Below are 21,414 nucleotides of genomic sequence, written 5' to 3' on the forward strand. Positions count from 1 at the left end.
AACTTCCAAATGTTCACGCTGGTTTTAGAAAAGGCATAGGAACCAGAGATCAAATTGCCAACATCCGCTGGATTATGGAAAAAGCAAGGGAGTTCCAGAAAAACATCTATTTTTGCTGACTATGTGGATCACAATAAACTGAGGAAAATACTGAAAGAGATGGGAATACCAGACCACCGGACCTGCCTCTTGAGAAATCTATATACAGGTCACGAAGCAACAATTAGAACTGGACATGGAACAACAGACTGATTCCAAATAGGAAAAGGAGTACGTCAAGGCTGTATATTGTCACCCTGCTTATTTAACTTCTATGCAGAGGACATCATGAGCAACGCTGGGCTGGAAGAAACACAAGCTGGAATCAAGATGGCTGGGAGAAATATCAATAACCTCAGATATGCAGATGACACCACCCTTATGGCAGAAAGTGAAGAACTAAAGAGCCTCTTGATGAAAGTGAAAGAGGAGAGTGAAAAAGTTGGCTTAAAGCTCAACATTCAGAAAACTAAGATCATGGCATCTGGTCCCATCACTTCATGGCAAATGGATGGGGAAACAGTGGAAATAGTGTCAGACTTTATTTTTCTGGGCTCCAAAATCACTGCAGATGGTGATTACAGCTACGAAATTAAAAGATGCTTACTCCTTGAAGGAAAGTTATGACCAACCTAGACAGTATATTAAAAAGCAGAGACATTACTTTGCCGACTAAGGTCCGTCTAGTCAAGGCTATGGTTTTTCCATTGTTCATGTATGGATGAGAGCTGGACTATAAAGAAAGCTGAACACCGAAGAATTGATGCTTTTGAACCGTGGTGTTAGAGAAGACTCTTGAGAGTCCCTTGGACTCCAAGGAGATCCAACCAGTCCATCCTAAAGGAGATCAGTCCTGGGTGTTCATTGGAAGGACTGATGTTGAAGCTGAAACTCCAATACTTTGGCCACCTGATGCAAAGAACTGACTCGTTGGAAAAGACCGTGATGCTGGGAAAGATTGAGGGCAGGAGGAGAAGGGGACGACAGAGGATGAGAAGGCTGGATGGCATCACTGACTCGATGGACGTGAGTCTGAATGAACTCCGGGAATTGGTGATGGACAGGGAGGCCTGCGGTGCTGCGGTTCATGGGGTGGCAAAGAGTCGGACACGACTGAGCGACTGAACTGAACTGATGTTTACAAGCACATACTGTGTACACAGACATTGAGCTAAGGCCTTACATAGATTATTCCTTTTAAACCTAATTTGTTAGATGATAAAACTAAGACTTGGAGAGATAAAGAATTTTCCAAAATTTTCATGGCTAGTAAGTGGTAGAAATGGACTTCATACTTACATAATATGATTTTAGGGTCTCATCTCTTTTTAATCACTGCAGTATGCAAACAGTGTAAGGTTAAAGATTTTTGCTTTTCTCAAAATGGAACATGAATAAAAAAACTACTGAGAAATGCTGCCTTAGACATTTGGTTAGAGGTGTTTATATAAGTCAGACAGACAGATTTTATTGAAGAATGTATTTGCTCAACTGAAATACAGGTAAAATATGTTAGTATTACTATTATTTACCAATGGGCTTTATAATGTGTCAATACTAATACTAATGGTTGTATATCAATTATATGTCATTCAGTAAAGCTGAAAAAATGTAGCCCACGTATCCCCTCTGCCCCCGACCCTTGTACGCACAGAGTAAAGACTTCTGAGAAGTTCCTGTAAAGATGTCTTTGGATGTGTTAAGTATTATTCTATTAAACTTTAAGAAATTTTAACTTGAAGTCATGGAAAGTAAATGGTGAGAATATGGCACGACATTTATCCCCTTGATTTATTATGGCATCCTTAAAACTCTACTTTGTAACATGAAGGAAATGTACAGGTGACTTAAACGCCACCTATTTGTAATGTCAGAAGAGAGAGGAACAGAGAAATAAAGAATTTTTTTATTGCTTAAGTTGAAAGCTTGTCAGGAAATCCTAGTAAAACTTTTCTGACAGGAAGGATCTGTACAGCTGGCAAATCAGGCAGCTTTGGAATCAGGCCAATAACCATGTCAGTTCTATTTGATTGGTCCTTGGACCTTGCTACTTTCAGTATCTGACCTTTTTATTTCACAGTTCATTTAGGCTGGTCTGACTTAAGCTTGCAAAAACTTAAGGAACCTATGCTATGGAAAGAATGTTCTTAATTGAAGGAAGAAGCAGCAGTAATGATGAGACAGTTTCTTTTACTAAAAATTCGTGGATTTCTGAGAGACAGCATTCTGGTTTTCCCACTTAATAGCTGTGTGACCTCTGAATAGGTTGCTTAACCTCCCTGATCCTTAGTTTTCTCACTTGTATATTGGAACTAAAAATACCTGCTTCTCAGATTATTTGGGTTAAATGAGAATAATATATATAAAGTAACCAGCACAGTGTCTGTCACTGGTAATATTGAAGAAAAATGGTCATTATTATGATTGTTGCTGTTACTATCTTACCTCCTTGCCACACATTTAGATTGCTAACACATACTTCTTAGAATATATGTATCATCTACACTGATTCAGAGTTAGGAAGGAGAGACAATCTATTTTTAGAGATCCCAAAAGACAACCTTTGATGAGGGCCTGTCTGTGTAGAAAATGATTATTGGACATTAAAAAATATACATTTATTAGGCTTGTATTGGTCTTAGTTGAGGCATGTGGGGTCTTCATTGCAGTCCGTGAGCTTCTCTTGTTGAGGCCCTTGGCCTTAGTAGTTGGCTGCTCCAGCTCAGTTGCCCCGTGGCATGTGCGATCTTAGTTCCCCAACCAGGGATCAAACACTCTTCCCCTCCATTGGAAGGCAGGTTATTAAGCACTGGACCACCAGGCAAGTCCCCAAGCATGTTTAAAAGTAAACTTTTTACCTTGAAAAAAAAAGTAAAACTTTCAAAAAAGAAATATTAAAATGAATCCCTTTATGACCTACTCAGTTTCATTTGGGGTTCCCTGGTGGTTCAGCGGTAAAGAATCCACCTGCAGTGCAGGAGATGCGGGAGACGTGGGGAAAATCCCTGGGTGGGAAGATCCCCTGGAGGAGGGCATGGCAACCCACTCCAGTATTCTTGCCTGGAGAATCCCATGGACAGAGGAGCCTGGCGGGCTACAGTCTATAGGATTGCAGTCAGACACAACTGAAGCAACTGAGCACGCACTCACACAGCTTCATACATTGATGAAATTTTGCCATATTTGCTTTACCTTTTTGTATGTAATATAAATTTTTTTTTCTTTTTTTGCTAAGGATAAGTTGCAGTGATCAGAGATCATAACCCTTTGTCCCTAGATACTTCAGCATTAAAAAAAAGGACAGTCTTTTGCATAACAGTGTAATTATCAACTTCAGGAAGTTTATTTTAACATTGTTACATACTATTATCTGATACAATCCATATTTTAATTTTACTGGTTGTCCTAATAACTATCTTTTATAACGATTTCTCCTCCAGTCTAGAATTATGCATTACATTTAGTTGTCATTTCTTTGGTCTTTTAACCTGGAACAGTCCTTCAGCCTTTCATTGTTTTTCATGATTGACATTTTTTTTGAAGAATACAGGCTTGTTTTGTAGAACGTCTTTTAGTTGAAGTTTGTCTAATTGTTCCTCATAAATACATATAGGTTATGTGTTTTTGGCAGATTATATGACCCCAGTGCCTTGTATCAGGAAACATTATTGGTGATGTTAATTAGCTTTAATTATTTAGGTAATTATTTTTTTCACTTTAAAAGGTAACTTGCTTTACTGTGTAATTAATAAGTCATTGATGGAGAGAGAGTTTGAAACTGTGTAAACTGTTCCCAAACAAAATTTCCCCTGGTGGTTTTAGAATCTTAAGGAGCATTTTTATATCATAAATGTGGTTTCCTTACCTTGATTGAAGAAGTCTGCCTGAGAAAATAGCTTTTACTGTAAAAATTATAATACCTTGTACACAATACATGCTCAATATTATTGACTGCCTGATCTTTGAGCTACTTGACACCATTTGCTGATTATATTTCTCGTAATGGATTTTGTCTGCCTACTCTGAGAATTTAACAGATATTTGCAGCAAAATCTTATTGTTTGCAAATTAGAAGCTGTCATTAATTGGACTGATTAGGCATTCTTAGCAGGCCACTCAGATCAGTGAGATGAGAGTAGTACATCTGAATTCTCGGTATTTGAAAAGAATAATTAATAACAATCATGAAAATCACTCATCATCATCACTGGAAAAACTTACTAGTATATAATTCACTCCTTCCTTTTTATTTTAACTTGTGATGAGAGGACATTTGAATTTGAATATGTGATGAAAGGAAGTTTCTGGGTGGTATTCATCTTTCAATTTAGACTCTGACATTTTTTTCATATCAGGCTAAGACTTAGCCATGACTCATGAGGTGTCTCCTTCAATCTCTAAGAATTAGGTCAGGTTTCTTGTAGATCTTGTCACATTGCTCTTTGGAATTTAGCCAGAGGAAAGAAAATAAGGCATGATTGCAATTGTTTAAATAAATATCTTATTCAGGAGGGCTTATTAGAGGCAGAGTAGAAAGTCCTCATTCTGTCTAGTATTTTGTTTTGTTTACCACTTGTGTTCTGAGGATCTTTTTTCCATCTGTCATTATATCTTGGACAGGGGTGGCAGTTGATCATTGAAGTTCCTCTCTCTCCAATTCCTGGCTGATACCTAAAATTTTATCATTATCAAGAAATCAATTTATTTGTGAAAATTATGTCAGCTAAACATAAAACATCAAATATTCAGAACTTTTCTGTAATAGTTGCTAAATGTTTTCTTCTAAATGAGACAACAATAAATAAATTTTCCTTGGGGGAAGAAGCCTGGGTGAGATTTTAGTAGTTGGGGATTGTGAACAAGTTTAAGGTGCTAAGACTCTAAAAGAGGAAGGGGAAATGAGTATTGAAAAAGGAAAAGGAAAGACATTTTAAAGATACAAGTATGTTTGTTGTTTAGTTTCTAAGTTGTGTCTGACTCTGAGACCCCCTGGGCTGTAACAGCTTGCCAAGCTCTGCTATCCGTGGGATTTCCCAGTCAGGAATACTGGGGTGGGTTGCCATTTCCTTCTCTAGGCATCTTCCCAAACCAAGGATCAAACCCGAGTCTCCTGCATTAGTAGGCAGATATTTACTGCTGAGCTACCAGAGAAGCTCACAAGTATACTTACTCTACAATTTTCATACCTCTAACTCTGGACAAGTAGTCTTTGAAATATACAGAGCATTTAGAGTTAAGAAATCCAGACTTTGTTAATCAGTAAATGCTAATGGCCATCTTTTTTTCTTTTTTAAAAAAGACTCTTTTCTCCATCTGTACCAAAGACATACCTTTCACATTCCTTGCACCTGTCGGACCTCTAGGTCTCCTAGGGATGTGATGTAAGAGTAGTGAAAGTTTGTATAACTAACTTTCTCAGGCAAGTTCTTCCAGTGTTTTGCATGCAGTCAGGGTATGAAATAAATAGTATTGTTAGTGCAGTAATTTCCAAGGTCCAGGTGATTAATTGTGGCCATTGTTCCAGAGAGAGGCATTTCAGTGTTTCTACTAGAGCCTGGTTTTTTGTGACACTTTGCTCTTTTTTATCAGATGCGTTTGGTTCATCTTTGTGAAGTGTGTGCTTTGCCCTGTCATTGAGAAATTTTTCTCCCCAGTGAGAAAAAAATTCTTTTCACTTTCTATGACCAGCTAAAAGAAGATGGATGCACAGAACTCAGCCAAAGTCAACACAAGGAAGAGGAGGAAAGAGACACCTGGACCCAATGGGGCAACAGAAGACGACGGAATTCCTTCAAAAATGCCACGCTGTGCAGTTGTAAGTAAGGAGGAGACTTCTTTGTTGAACTCTTAACCTTGCAGGGGGAAGGTAGAAAGTGATATAACACTGATGATATCAATATTACTTTTTATCAAGTCTTCTTAAATAATGAAAAGAAGGAGTAGTAAGTGTGAATAGTGACTTTCCAACAGTTGTTGGAAATCTTATGCAGATTATAATTCAGAGTTCAGTTGTAAGAACTTTACACTGGAATTGAAAAAAGAATGTTAGGAAACCTTGGAGTTTGTATGTATATTAAGCGAAAAATGATAAAATTCAAACTAATGAAATAGAGAAATTGTAGCTCCAGGCAGTGATCTGATCTTGATATCATCTCTTGTTTAGTTTTCTGTGTCTTACTATCTATTCTGTCACTGCTCCACTCCATTACTAATTATATCTTAGATGAGAACCTTTTTCTACTACTGCCTACCTTATGTTCCTTTATCTCTGAAGTGTTATCTTTGTATTTCCTAACCACTTAAAAACATTTGATGAAAGACTGCTTTCCAGACTCTTCATCCTGTCTCAGGTTGGTACCCTTCCTGAAGCTTCCCCTGGAAAGCATATCAAAGAATATTTATAGATGATTGGAGTTATTATTGGTACACAGTGTTATTATGAAATCCATGTTTTAAAATCCCAGTAACAGAATTACATGTTTCTGTACTTTTGTACCTTTATTAACCACTAGCCATTGATCAAACTGCAGTTTCCACTGGTTACTTTTGAAGCTTCATAACCCAGAAGGAAAAAATTTCTACTCTGACATAAGTAACAGTTGTTCCAAGCCAGTATACTATCTTGAGCAGTAAAAGCAACTGGACTTCACAAATGGGAGGTTTCTGCTCCAGGACTGATGTTAATGATGATGCTGAGGGCAAGTGTGTTCATTTCCTGTTTCTCTGTAACAAATTACCACAAATTTAATGAATGGCCTAAAATAATACAGATATATTATCTTATAGTTTTGGGGATTAGAAGTCTGAAATGGGTCTCAGAAAGCCAAAGTCAAGTGTTGATAGGGCTGGAGGTTCTAGGGGAGAACTGTTTCCTTATATTTTCCAGCTTCTAGAGGTTGCCCATATTGCTTTGCTCGGGGGACCAGCTAGCAGTCACTACACTCTGACCACTGCTTCTGTTATCACATCTCCTTCTGAATCTCCTGCCTCTTTCTTTCACTTGTAAAGACTTGTGATTACATTGGATAGACGTACTTAGCTATTCCAGGACAATCTACCTCAAAATCCTTTAATCACATTTGCAAAGCCCATGTTGCCATGTATAGCATAGTCACAGGTTCGAGAACATAACATGTACACATCCTTAGGAGAACATTATTCTTTATACCACAGCAGGTAAACTCAGAAAATGACTCAGCAGTCAACAAAACAGGGCATTGTTAATTTCTGAATGTCTCTTAGAGAATTCAGGTTAAGGAGATGGTGGTAGGCACAAATTCAGCATTCTCACTTGTAGTAGGGACAAGCTATAACCAAGAAGGTAATACTCTGAGCTGATCACCATAGCCAGGAATAGACCTAAGAAGATGAATCTTAGTGAGTTAAATCTTAGAAGAGTTAAATCTCTTAGTTTTTAGAATCTGAGGAATCTCAGTGTTTTTAGTTACTCTGCTTCATATATCATGTCACAAATCAGTAATGGCTTGCTACCTATTTCACGTTCCTCTCTGGTATACACTAGCTATTTATCAAGGGTTAATGAGCAAAGATTGACTCATCCAACAGGCTGGACTGACTCTAATGAGGAGTATCTGCTAAATAAACTTGTGTGTAATCTCTGCTGTACACATACGCTTTCTGTCTCTGAATCTCTTTCAACTCTGTAGAAAAAACAAGATTTTTTTTCTTTTTTTCTTTACTGAGATCATAAATCTACCCATTTAAACTGTACAACTCAATGGTTTTTAATATATTCATAGAGTTGTGCTACCATCACCACAACCAATTTTAGAATATTCTTATCCCTAAAATAAGCCCTATACCCATTAACAATCACTTCCCATTTCCTCCCAAGCTCTCACCTCTAGAAACCACTAATCTGTATTATTCCTATAGATTTGCCTATTCTGGACATTGCAGACAAATGGCAATACACAATAGCTGGTCTTTTGTGGCTGGCTTCTTTTACTGAATGTGTTTTCTTGATTCATTAATGTGGCATATTCAGTACTTAATTTGTTTTTATTGACAAGTAACATTCCATTGTATATCACACACCACATTTTATTTATCCTCTCATCAGTTGATATTTGGGTTGAACAAACAAGATTTTATGACTTACATTGTGCCTGCATGGCAGTGGTTACTAAGTGTTAAATAAGACCTTCCCTTTGAGAGATGTGAACATAATATAGAGCTCTGTAACTCAGATCTCAACTAGCTTTAAAAAAAAAAGTGCTTTCCTTGAGAGCAGGGCAAGGAATAGGATGTGTCACCAAGTATTTGGTAGCTGGGTTTGTAGGTCATGATAGAATGGATATAAAGGAGAGAAAAGAATTAAGGAGGAAAAATTAAAGGATAACTTTATGGCTAGTTTGTCTTTAAGTATAAAGAATTTGTGCTTCCTGAATGGGTCAGTGATAAAGAATCCACCTGCCAAGCAGGAGACATGGGCTTGATCCCTGAGTCAGAAGATTCCCTGGAGAAGGGAATGGCAACCCACTCCAATATTCTTGCCTGGGAAATCCATGGACAAAGGAGCCTGGTGGGCTATAGTCTGTGGGATTGCAAAAGAGTTGGACATGACTTAGCCACTAAACAACAACAGTCAGGAGAAAGTTTTTATGAAAGCAATATTGCATTTAGAAGTTCTTTCATAATTTGGAGGATAATGATCATTGTAAGTTTTAATTTTTAGTTATAGTACTATTAGTTATAGTATTATACTATAGTAGTATATACTGTTGGGCTTCCCAGGTGGCATTAGTGGCAAAGAATCCGCTTGACAATGCAGGAGACATGAGACACGGGTTTGATCCCTGAGTTGGGAAGATACCTTGGAGGAGAAAATGGGAACCTCCTCCAGTATTCTTGCTTGGAGAATCCCTTAGACAGAGGAGCCTGGTGGGCTGTGGTCCATAGGGTTGAAAAGAGTCGGACACAACTGAAGTGACTCAGCATGCATGCATGCAGTATGTACTATTAGTTATGGACTTCCCAGGTGGGGCTAGTGGTTAAGAACCCATCTCCCAGTGCAGAAGACATAAGAGACAAGGGTTTAATTCCTGGGTCAGGAAGACCCCCTGGAAGAGGGCATGCAACTCAGTCCAGTATTCTTGCCTGGAGAATCCCATGGACAGAGGAGCCTGGTGGGCTACAGTCCATAGGGTCACAAAGAGTTGGACACAACTGAAGAGACTTAGCACGCACTGTTATAATTTGCATAAACTTAGAAATTTTATATAACATTTAGAAGCTAACCTCTTAGATTAATACAAATTAGTTAATTTTGTTGGCATAAAGAAACCTGTGTTCCATAACATGGAAGAGAGAATGAGCTAATGTTGTAGATTCGTTGAGTGACTACTTGTATGTGAAACACTCTACTAGTTAATTTGCTTATGCTATTTTATTTAATCCTCATAACAGACTAATGGAGCAGGTTTTACTATCTTCCATTTTATAGAAGATGAAAGCTTTAGAAGCTTGCCATGATTTCACTGCTATTAAGTAATAGGGCTGGAATTTAGATCTAACGATTTTCAGGTCCTAAAGGCTTGCCCTTTCATTTGTACTTTGCTACCAGAGAATCAGAAGACTTGAAAGCTATAATATTCCATAGGATTCATTTGAGGTTAAAATAAAGGAGATTTGTTTTAGGAGAACATAGGTAGAAAGAAATACTTGGTCCTACTTTTATAAACTTCAGCTTTTAGTGACACTTTTCTCTGAGAAGAGAATAATAGGGTGGTTTTTTGGTTTTGTTTTGTTTTGTTTTAAGTACTACTCATTCTAACTGGAGGCAGCTTTAGACAGTTAAACGTTTTGCTGATCTGCCATAGCTGAAGAACCTTAGGTTTCATTCTCTATACTTAGGAGGAATCGATTCAGCACAAACTCTAGCCAGAAGAGACAGCTGCATTTGCCTTCTACAAGGAAGATTGAAGAAACAGAGTTATGAAAGATAGAATACTTAATGTATCTTTTAAAATTAAGGTAAAATTCACATAGCATAAAGTTCACAATTTTGTGCTGTGCTTAGTTGCTCAGTTATGTCCAACTCTTTGCCATCCTTTGGATTGTAGCCCGCCAGGCTCCTCTGTCCATGGGATTTTTCAGGCAAAAATACTGGAGTGGGTTGCTATTTTCTCCTTCGGGGATCTTCCCAACCCAGGGATCAAACCCATGTCTCCTGATTGTAGGCAGATTCTTTACCCTCTGAGACATCAGGGAAGCCCAAGGTTCACCGTTTTAATCATTTTAAAGTGTACAATTCAGTGGTTTTTAACACTAAAAATTCACAGTGGTTTTTATTTTTATTTATTTATTTATTTATTTATTTTTTCACAGTGGTTTTTAACACTAAATCACCACTGTCTAATTCCAGAATATTTTTTTTTTATCCAGAATATTTTTATTACCACAGAAAGAAATCCCATACCCATTAGCAATCATTCCCTCATTCGCCCCTCCCTCTCTACCCTGGCAACCGCTAATCTACTTTATCTCTCTAGGGATTTGCCTGTTATAGACATTTGGTGTAATTACACAATATGTGTCCTTTTTATGTCTGGCTTCTTTTATTTAGCACAATGTTTTCGAGGTCTGCCCAGGTGATAGTGCTTATCAATACTTCATTCCTTTTTAAAAGTGAATCCATATAGACATACTACTCTGCTTATTCATTCATCAGTTGTTGGACATTTGAATTATTTCAGAGAACACAGTAAGGCTGTCTTTCATCTACATGTACTAATGTTAATAAACATAATTTTTTCTTTATATATAAGCATTTATGTAAACAACTTCATTGTGATAATTCTTATACCATTATAATTCACACACACATTTTGAGTGTGCAATTCAAAGTTTTTAAAAATGATCACAGAGCTGTGTAGCCATCATCATAATACACTTTAGTACATTTTCATTACTCCATAGAGAAACCCTGTACCTGTTAGCAGTCACTCTCCATTTCTCCCCAGCCCTTCCAGCCCATTGTAACCAGTAATCTATTTTCTATCTATGAATTTTCCAATTCTGAACGTTGCAGATAAATGGAATCATATAGTAAGTGGTCTTTTGTGGCTGGTTCTTTCACTTAGCATGATTTTTTCAAAGTTCATCCATGTTGTAGCAGGTATCAGTATTGCATTCCTTTTTATGTCTGAATGGCATTTGTTTTTTGAGTTATACTTACATACAATAGAATGCATAAACCTTAGGTGTACAGCTCAATGTTTATATGTGTACATATCCATGTAATAACTAGTACATCCAGAAGACCCCCTCACACCCCTGCTAGTCAATATCCGCTTTTCTCATATTTTTTTTTTTTGTTCTATGGTTTCTATTCACCATAGATCAGTTTTGCCTGTTTTTGACTTTTATATAGGTGGAATCATAGAATATGTCTTATTCTGTGACTAGCATATACTTTTAGAAACACAAATTACTTTCAGGTATCTCTTTGAGTACTAACTTTTAGAGGATAAATTGTTTTATTCAATTTAATCTGTAAGTAAATCTCTAATTACTTCAGAAAATCACACATTTTGGGTCCTTGGTCTGTTCTTTTTTTTTTCCTTATGATCTTTGTCTTTTTACTCTTTTTAAAAATTTTATTTTATTTTTGGGTGTGCTGGGTCTTTGTTGCTGTGTGTGGGCCTTGTGTTTTGTGGGGGCTCAATCTCTAATTGTGTTTGGGCTTTTCATTGTGGTGGCTTCTCTTGTTGTGGAGCACAGGCTTGAGGTGCGTGGGCTTCAGTAGTTGTGACGCATGGGCTTCGTTGCCTCACAGCATGTGGTATCTTCTAGGACCAGGGATTGAACTAGTGTCCTCTGCATTACAAGGCGGATTCTTAACCATTGGACCACCAGAGAAGCCCTCCCTGGTTTTTTCTTAACCTCTTTTTAAAAACATCTATATTATGCAAATAGCATTTCATTCTTTTTTGTGGTTGAGTAAGAAAGCTGAGCACCGAAGAATTGATGCTTTTGAACTGTGGTGTTAGAGAAGACTCCTGGGAGTCCCTTGGACTGCAGGGAGATCCAGTCAGTCCATTCTAAAGGAGCTCAGCCCTGGGTGTTCTTTGGAAGGAATGATGCTAAAGCTGAAACTCCAGTACTTTGGCCACCTCATGCGAAGAGTTGACTCATTGGAAAAGACTCTGATACTGGGAGGGATTGGGGGCAGGAGGAGAAGGGGACAACCCAGGATGAGATGGCTGGATAGCATCACCGACTTGATGGACATGAGTTTGAGTGAACTCCGGGAGTTGGTGATGGACAGGGAGGCCTGGCATGCTGCGATTCATGGGGTCGTAAAGAGTCGGACACTACTGAGCATCTGAACTGAACTCAAAAAAAGATAACACACACAAATTTCCTAAAAATGACTGTTTTTCTTATAGCTTTAGCATATTTGAAACTAAGCTTATATAAGTGATCTTTAAAAGAAATATATTTTCATTTTAAAACCTTATTTAAAAAATATATCTTTATCTGAAATTAAAAGTGTCTTCCCAGTTTCTGAATTTAGTCTAGTCATGATGTGATCTGTGTAGAATTTAAAATTCTTAGCAAACGTCACTATAACCCAACAGAAATTTTTAGAATTGTAAGGGAATATTATGAACAACTCCATGCCAACAAATGTGACAATTCAGGTGAAACAGACTTATTCCTAGAAAGAGCCAAATTGCCAAAACTGACCCAAGAAAAAAATAAAATGTGAATTGACCTGTCCCAATTAAAAACGTTACATTGATAGCCAGGACATGGAAACAACCTAGATGTCCATCAGCAGATGAATGGGTAAGAAAGCTGTGGTACATATACACAATGGAGTATTACTCAGCCGTTAAAAAGAATACATTTGAATCAGTTCTGATGAGATGGATGAAACTGGAGCCGATTATACAGAGTGAAGTAAGCCAGAAAGAAAAACACCAATACAGTATACTAACACATATATATGGAATTTAGAAAGATGGCAATGATGACCCTGTATACAGGACAGCAAAAAAGACACAGATGTGTATAGCGGACTTTTAAACTCAGAGGGAGAGGGAGAAGGTGAGATGATTTGGGAGAATGGCATTGAAACATGTATAATATCATGTAAGAATCGAATCGCCAGTCTATGTCCGATGCAGGATACGGCATGCTTGGGGCTGGTACACGGGGATGACCCAGAGAGATGTTGTGGGGAGGGGGCTGGGAGGGGGGTTCATGTTTGGGACCGCATGTACACCCATGGTGGATTCTTGTCAATGTATGGCAAAACCAATACAGAATTGTAAAGTAAAATAAAATAAATAAATAAATAAATAAATAATAAACTGAGATGTTGGAGAAGACTCTTGAGAGTCCTTTGGATTGCAAGGAGATCAAACCAGTCAATCCTAAAAGAAATCAATCCTGAATAGTCATTAGAAAGACTGATGCTGAAACTGAAGATCCAATACTTTGGCCACCTGATGGAAAGAGCCGACTCATTGGAAAAGACCCTGATGCTGTGAAAGACTGAAAGCAGGAGAAGGGGATGAGAGAGGATGAGACGATTGGATGGCATCACTGACTCAACTGACATGAGTTTGAGCAAGCTCCAGGAGACAGTGAAGGAAAGCGAAAGCGAGGCCTGGTGTGCTGCAGTTCATGGGGTCATAAAGAGTCAGACACAGCTGAGTGATTGAACAACAAGGTGCCATGCTCTCAAGAATTTTGCAATAACGTGGAATAGCCTGCTTCCCTGAGTCACCATATGGAAGTCTACCCACTAAACACCTGCAAGGAACTGTTAAATGAGCAAGAAATAATAAATTTTATCATGTTAAAAAAAAATGTTACATTGTGTTTAAGAAAATCTTCCCACAAAAACAAAGCTGGACATAGATGACTTCACTGGTGAATTCTATCAAACATTTGAGGAAGAAGTAATACCAACCCTATACTCTTTCAGAGAATAGAGGAGATAACATTTCCTAATCCATTTTATGAGACCAGATATCAAAGCCAGGCAAAAACAGAACAAGAAAAGAAAATTATAGTTCAAAATCCCTCATAAACTTAGATGCAAAGATTCCTATTAATATATTAACAAATTGAATACCAGAACATATGAAAAGATTTATACAGTGTGATCAAGAAGAATCTCACTCAAGAATGAAAGGTTGGCTTAACATTCTAAAATTAGCATCTAATACACCATAATTAATTTTAAAAACCAAAATATGATTGTTCCAATATTGTATAAAAGGCATGTGACAAAATCCAACATTCGTTCATTGAAAAACTTTCAACAAGGAATTAATTCACTGGTGGCCCAGTGATTAGGACTCAGTACTTTCATTACTGTGTCCCTGGTTCTGTCCCTTGTTAGCAAACTAAAATCCTGCAAACTGCTTGACATGGTCAAAAAAACAAAACCCCAAACCCCTCTCAACAAACTACAAAAGGAAGAGAGATTGCTCAATCTGATAAAGGACATCTAAGAAAAACCTACAACTAACTTAATACTTGATGTTGAAAGATTGCATTCTTCTCCTCTAAGACTGGGAGTAAGGCAAGAATGTTTGTCCTTGCAATCTCTATTCACCATTGTACTAGAGGTTTCAACTATTGCAATAAGGGATAATGAACGGAAATTAAAGACATTCAGGTTGGAAAGGAATAAGTAAAACTGTCTTTGTTCACATACAACATGGTCTCATATGTAGACAGTCCTAAGGAATCTATCAAACAAACTGCTCAAACTGATAATTGACTTTAAGCCACAGGAGATGAGAATCAACTGAAATTACTCATACTGATACACATAAACACTTACAAATCAATTGCATTTCTCTATACTGGCAAGGAACAACCCCAGAATAAAATTAAGAAAACAGTTACAAAAGCATCAAATAGAATAAAATACTTAGAAATAAATGTAACAAAAACTCCTAAGTAAGACTTTCCTCCAAAGAGGAAAAGAGCATACCTGTATTCATATTTCAGTTTTGCCTCTGAGTAATTGCATGCAATTCATATAACTTCTCTGAACCTCATTTTCCTCATCTTTAAATTGAGGGTATTAACTGTCATACTACTTGCCTCACAGGGCTGTAAATGAGAATTAGAACATATTTACAGTGTAAAACATTACACAGTGATGATTCTGCTTAAAGAATATGGCAGCTGTTTACCTTCCCAGTTCCATACCACTTCAACTAAGTGGTAAGAAAATGGACTTGTGAACTTTGGCAATTTCATCACATAGTTCAGGGTTGGCTCTTGTACCATCTGGTAGAGGAGCTGTCATTCTGGACCCAGTTGGTTGGGACTATGTGTAGCTTCCCAGCCACCGTCCACCATGGTGGCCAAAATCACCCATCAAGACATTTATCTTTTGTGCCATGATTTGCCCATCTGGTAAAAGGTTGTACTTTGACATGTCATTTTGGAATGCTTATATCTTTTTCCTTTTTAAAGTTATGAAGATTTAGGAAAAAATTTAATCGTAGCATGTTTAATGACTGATTATTCTGTCAAGCTACCATTTCTTTTGAGCATTTTATTGAATTTATCTTTTCCTTCATTTTCCTCTTCTTAAGGGTTTACGGCAGCCAGCGCCTTTTTCTGATGAAATTGAAGTAGACTTTAGTAAGCCCTATGTCAGGGTAACTATGGAAGAAGCCAGCAGAGGAACTCCTTGTAAGTAAATGATGGATTATGTTTTTGTTTGACTGTTGTTTTTAACATTCAGTTGTATTTATGAAATATACACCTACTTTATATTCTTCCCTCAGTTTACCTGGAAAAGCTAGTTGAGAGAGGTGTTCCTCCCATCTCTCTTGCTATTCTATTTAAGAGGATAATGTACCCCATAAAATTTCATTTGTTTTTTCTTCAGTTCAGTTCAGTTCAGTTCAGTTGCTCAGTCGTGTCTGACTCTTTGCGACCCCATGAATCTCAGCATGCCAGGCCTCCCTGTCCATCACCAACTCCCGGAGTTCACTCAGACTCACGTCCATCAAGTCAGTGATGCCATCTAGCCATCTCATCCTCAGTCGTCCCCTTCTCCTCCTGTCCCCAATCCCTCCCAGCATCAGTCTTTTCCAGTGAGTCAACTCTTCTCATGAGGTGGCCAAAGTACTGGAGTTTCAGCTTTAAGCATCATTCCTTCCAAAGAAATCCCAGGGCTGATCTTCAGAATGGACTGGTTGGATCTCCTTGCAGTTCAAGGGACTCTCAAGAGTCTTTTCCAACACCACAGTTCAAAAGCATCAATTCTTCAGCGTTCAGCTTTCTTCACAGTACAACTCTCACATTCATACATGACCACTGGAAAAACCATAGCCTTGACTAGACGGACCTTTGTTGGCAAAGTCATGTCTCTGCTTTTCAATATGCTGTCTAGGTTGGTCATAACTTTTCTTCCAAGGAGTAAACATCTTTTAATTTCATGGCTGCAGTCACCATCTGCAGTGATTTTGGAGCCCAAAAACATAAAGTCTGACACTGTTTCCACTTTTTTCTCCATCTATTTCCCAGTATTTTTGTCATAGCTAGGAGAAATAGTGATACACATTTTGGGCTGTTATCATCATAGCTAGAGATACAGAGGAACAAAGAGGATAAAATATTAACTTGAGCTGGTTTATAATCCTGTCTGTTTTATCAGAGGCCCAGATAATATCAGACTGTCACATTTTTAATAGTCTTCAGAATTTCCCCCAAGTTTTCCTTTCTATCAGTCTGTACACTAGCTATGATACTACTGATTGATATAGAACAAAAATATCCCAAGTTGGGAGATGCTCTTCACTTAATTTTATCTTTATTGATATTGATAGTTTTCCAAGTTTTTCAAAGATTTTCCTTTATTATTTTCAAAGCCCATACTCTTTATTTGTATACTTAGTTTACATCATTAATTAGCAGTTTTTGGCCTCATAAATTATTAATATGTATCCTAGACACTTTCCCTATTTTGGGCAGTTGGTTTTGGAGATCACCAAATCCTAGTTTTCATTGCATCACTGTTTACAATAGTAGGACTTGGAAGCAATTTAAATGTCCATCAGCAGAGGAATGGATAAAGAAGACGTGGTGCATCAATACAATGGAGTATTACTCAGCCATAAAAAGGAATGAAATAGTACCATTTGCAGAGACATGGATACAGACCTAGAGATTGTCATACAGTGTGAAGTAAATCAGAAAGAGAAAAACAAACATCGTATAGTATTGCTTATATGTGGAACCAAGAAAAATGTTACAGATGAACTTATTTGCAAAGCAGAAATAGAGACACAGATGTAGAGAACAAACTTTCTGAATACCTGGTGGGGAGGAGAGAGAGGAATGAATTGGGAGATTGGGATTGATTTATATACACTGCTATGTATAAAATAGATAATTCATGAGAACCTGTTGTATAGCACAGAAAACCCTACTCAGTGCTCTCTGGTGACCTAAATGGGAAGGAAATCTTTAAAAAAAAGAGGGGCTATATGTATAACTGATTCACTTTGCTATATAGCAGAAACTAACAACATTGTAAAGCAACTGTCCTTCAATAAAAATTAAAAAGAATAAAACAGAAACTGCATGAGCATTTGTTATGAATACAAAGTCCTGTTGGCATTTGTTCTTACTTCTCTTTAAGTTTTCCAATTCTTCTTTTTTCCCCAATCCTTTTTCATTTCTTTCTTGATTACTATGGTTTTTATTCTGTAAATGTAGGGCTGGACTCAACCTAGGTAAGCTCTCAGGAATAAGAGGTAGTTATAGCCTCAAATCTATATACATTTTCAATATATGGAAGATATTTACAGTTACTTCTTAATTGTGTTAGTATGTTTACTCTCTGTTGTAACTTAGAAGTAGTGAAATGAATGCTGGACAGTGTCAGGCTAGGATCATAATACCCTTTGGCTGTATCTTATCCATATAAACTATGGTTTTGAGGTCCTCAAAATTCCAAAGAATGTGGTCCTTTTGGAAGAATGTTTAGATATACCTCATGTTGATCACAACCCTTCTGATTTATGACGTGATTTCTTTTGGGTTTGGCTCCTCTTACTTCAGTAATAACTAGGCTAATGAGGCAGAGTAAAATGACACCAAGAAAAGACAGGCTGTATGTGACAGAGTCGTGGTGGCAGGTTAGACTTAAGAATGTTGCTGGACAGTTCACGGATCACATTGAGATGTGAAAGTAGAGCCTGTTGAGGGTAAGGACTTTTCATATCCTAATGATACACATTGAGAATGCAGTACCTCACCAGATCTGACCATATTAGTTATATTACCTACCTTGTTGCTAATCTAGCCACATACCATTTGTGGAAGATAAAAATGTATGTGTATATATATATATACTGTTTCCAAGTTTTGACAGTTTTTTTTTTTTTGACACTTGTAATTAACACATGCTAAATAGTAAATCTAATTTCTAAAAATTTTATAATAGTAGAATTTTACAGGTAAGTCATTTTTGAGATTATATACTTTATAGTCTCTTCATTATATACATGAATAAAGGTCCATAGAAATTAAGAAGTGAAGTTTCCCCTACAGTATCACAAATAATTAGTGATAGAATTGGAGCTAAAACCTAAGTTTTTCCATCTTTGTGTTGTTTTCACCCTGGAGTGTTGTTATTCTTTGTAGACATCAGTTAGAAATAATAGAAGACCATCAGCAAACTGATTATATCTTGGGTGGAACAAATAGTTCCAAATTGGCCTATAAAGTTTGTCAATTTGACTTCTGGTTTTTCCTTTATCTTATTCTCTCTGTTCAGTATTATGTTAAATAACCAAGTAATTGATTGTCATCATGCAGGTGCCAGATAAGGAATAAACCAATAAAGAATCTACACATGCCATCATTAGTGAATTTTAAACCAATAACTGGTTCAAGAGTCATCCCTCCCCTGCCCCCAGGTTTTCATTTAGGGAGGTTAAGGGAGAGTACAAGAGGGAAGTTTGTGTTATCTTGGAGTAAATGCACTACTTAGAAATAAAGGAGTATGGCTTGAGAGATGAGAAGATTGTCTCTTTTCAGTTCAGTTCTGTTGCTCAGTTGTGTCTGACTCTTTGAGACCCCATGGACTGCAGCACACCAGCCTTCTCCGTCCATCACCAACTCCTGAAGCTAGCTCAGACTTCATGTCCATTGAGTCAGTGATGCCATCCAACCATCTCATCCTCTGTCATACTCTTCTCCTGCCTTCAATCTTTCCCAGCATCAGGGTCTTTTCTAATGAGTCAGTTCTTCACATCGGGTGGCCAAAGTATTGGAGCTTCAGCTTCAGCATTAGTCCTTCCAATGAATATTCAGGACTAATTTCCTTTAGGATTGACTGGTTGGATCTCCTTGCAGTCCAAGGGACTCTCAAGAGTCTTTTCCAACACCACAGTTCAAAAGCATCAATTCTTCGGTGCTCAACTTTCTTTATGGTCCAATTCTCACATCCATACATGACTACTCAAAAAAACATAGCTTTGACTAGATGGACCTTGGTTGGCAAAGTAATGTCTCTGCTTTTTAATATGCTATCTAGGTTGGTCATAGCTTTTCTTCCAAGGAGCAAGTGTCTTAATTTCATGGCTGCAGTCACCATCTGCAGTGATTTTGGAGCCAAAGAAAATAAAATCTCTCACTGTTTCCATTGTTTTTTATCCATTTGCCATGAAGTGATGGGACTGGATGCCTTGATCTTAGTTTTCTGAATGTTGAGTTTTAAGCCAGCTTTTTCACTCTCCTCTTTCACTTTCATCAAGAGGCTCTTTAGTTCCTCTTTGCTTTCTGCCATAAGGGAGATGTCTTCTGCATATCTGAGGTTATTGATATTTCTCCCGGCAATCTTGATTCCAGCTTGTGCTTCATCCAGCTTGGCGTTTCCCATGATGTAGTCTGCATATAAGTTAAATAAGCAGAGTGACAATATACAGCCTTGACATACTCCTTTCCTAATTTGGAACCAGTCCATTCCATGTCCAGTGCTAACTGTTGCTTCTTGACCTGCATACAGATTTCTCAGGAGGCAGGTCACGTGGTCTGGTATTCCCATCTCTTTCAGAATTTGCCACAGTCTGTTGTGATCCATATAGTCAAAGGCTTTGGCATCATCAGTAAAGCAGAAGTAGATGTTTTTCTGGAACTCTTTTGCTTTTTCGATGATCCAACAGATATTGGCAATTTGATCTCTGGTTCCTCTGCCTTTTCTAAATCCAACTTGAACATCTGGAAGTTCATGTACTGTTGAAGCCTGGCTTGGAGAATTTTGAGCATTACTTTGCTAGTGTGTGAGATGAGTGCAATTGTGTGGTTGTTTGAACATTCTTTGGCATTGCCTGTCTTTGGGAGTGGAATGAAAACTGACCTTTTCCAGTCCTGCAGCCACTGCTAGTTTTCCAAATTTGCTGGCATATTGAGTGCAGCACTTTCACAGCATCATCTTTTAGGATTTGAAATAGCTTAGCTGGAATTCCATCACCTCCACTAGCTTTGTTCGTAGTGATGCTTTCTAAGGCCCACTTGACTTTGCATTCCAGGATGTCTGGCTCTAGGTGAGTGATCACACCATTGTGTGGTTATCTAGGTCATTAAAATCTTTTTCTGTATAGTGCCTCTGTGTATTCTTGCCACCTCTTCTTAATATCTTCTGCTTCTGTTAGGTCTATATCATTTCTGTCCTTTATTGTGCCCATCTTTGCATGAAATGTTCCCTTGGTATCTCTAATTTTCTTGAGATCTCTAGTCTTTCCCATTCTTTTGTTTTCCTCTATTTCTTTGCATTGATCACTTAGGAAGGCTTTCTTATCTCTCCTTGCTATTCTCTGGAACTCTGCATTCAAATGGGTATCTCTTTCCTTTTCTCCTTTACCTTTTGCTTTTCTTTTCTCAGCTATTTGTAAGGCCTCCTCAGACAACCATTTTGCCTTTTTGCGTTTCTTTCTCTTGGGGATGGTTTTGACCACCTCCTCCTATACAGTGTCACAAACCTTCTTCCACAGACAGGCACTCTGTCAGATCTAATTCCTTGAATCTATTTGTCACTTGCACTGTATAATCGTAAAGGATTTGATTTAGGTCTACCTGCATGGTCTAGGGTTTTTCCTACTTTATTCAGTTTAAGTCTGAATTTTCAGTAAGAAGTCATAGTCAGCTCCTAATCTTGTTTTTGCTGATGGTATAGAACTTTTCCATCTTTGATTGCAAAGAATATAATCATTCTGATTGCGGTATTGACCATTTGGTGATGTCCATATGTAGAGTCATCTCTTTTGTTGTTGGAAGAGGGTGTTTACTATGACCAGTGCCTTCAAAATTCTGTTAGCCTTTGTCCTGCTTCATTTTAAAAGAAGAAAAAGGCAAGAG

At 37.6% G+C, this 21,414-nt stretch overlaps 1 protein-coding gene across 1 annotated transcript in view; it reads left to right on the forward strand.

Moving 5' to 3' along the window:
• PCYT1A (phosphate cytidylyltransferase 1A, choline) overlaps positions 1-21,414 on the forward strand; it is a 48,039-nt gene that overhangs the window by 12,490 nt on the left and 14,135 nt on the right. Inside the window, exons 2-3 of the mRNA XM_040249868.1 lie at positions 5,728-5,854; positions 15,636-15,735. Coding sequence (XP_040105802.1) covers positions 5,738-5,854; positions 15,636-15,735 — 217 coding nt within the window. The 5' untranslated portion in view covers positions 5,728-5,737. The remainder of the gene's footprint in view (positions 1-5,727; positions 5,855-15,635; positions 15,736-21,414) is intronic.

This window comes from Oryx dammah, unplaced genomic scaffold (genome assembly GCF_014754425.2).
Source record: "Oryx dammah isolate SB20612 unplaced genomic scaffold, SCBI_Odam_1.1 HiC_scaffold_2, whole genome shotgun sequence".
NCBI lineage: Eukaryota > Metazoa > Chordata > Mammalia > Artiodactyla > Bovidae > Oryx > Oryx dammah.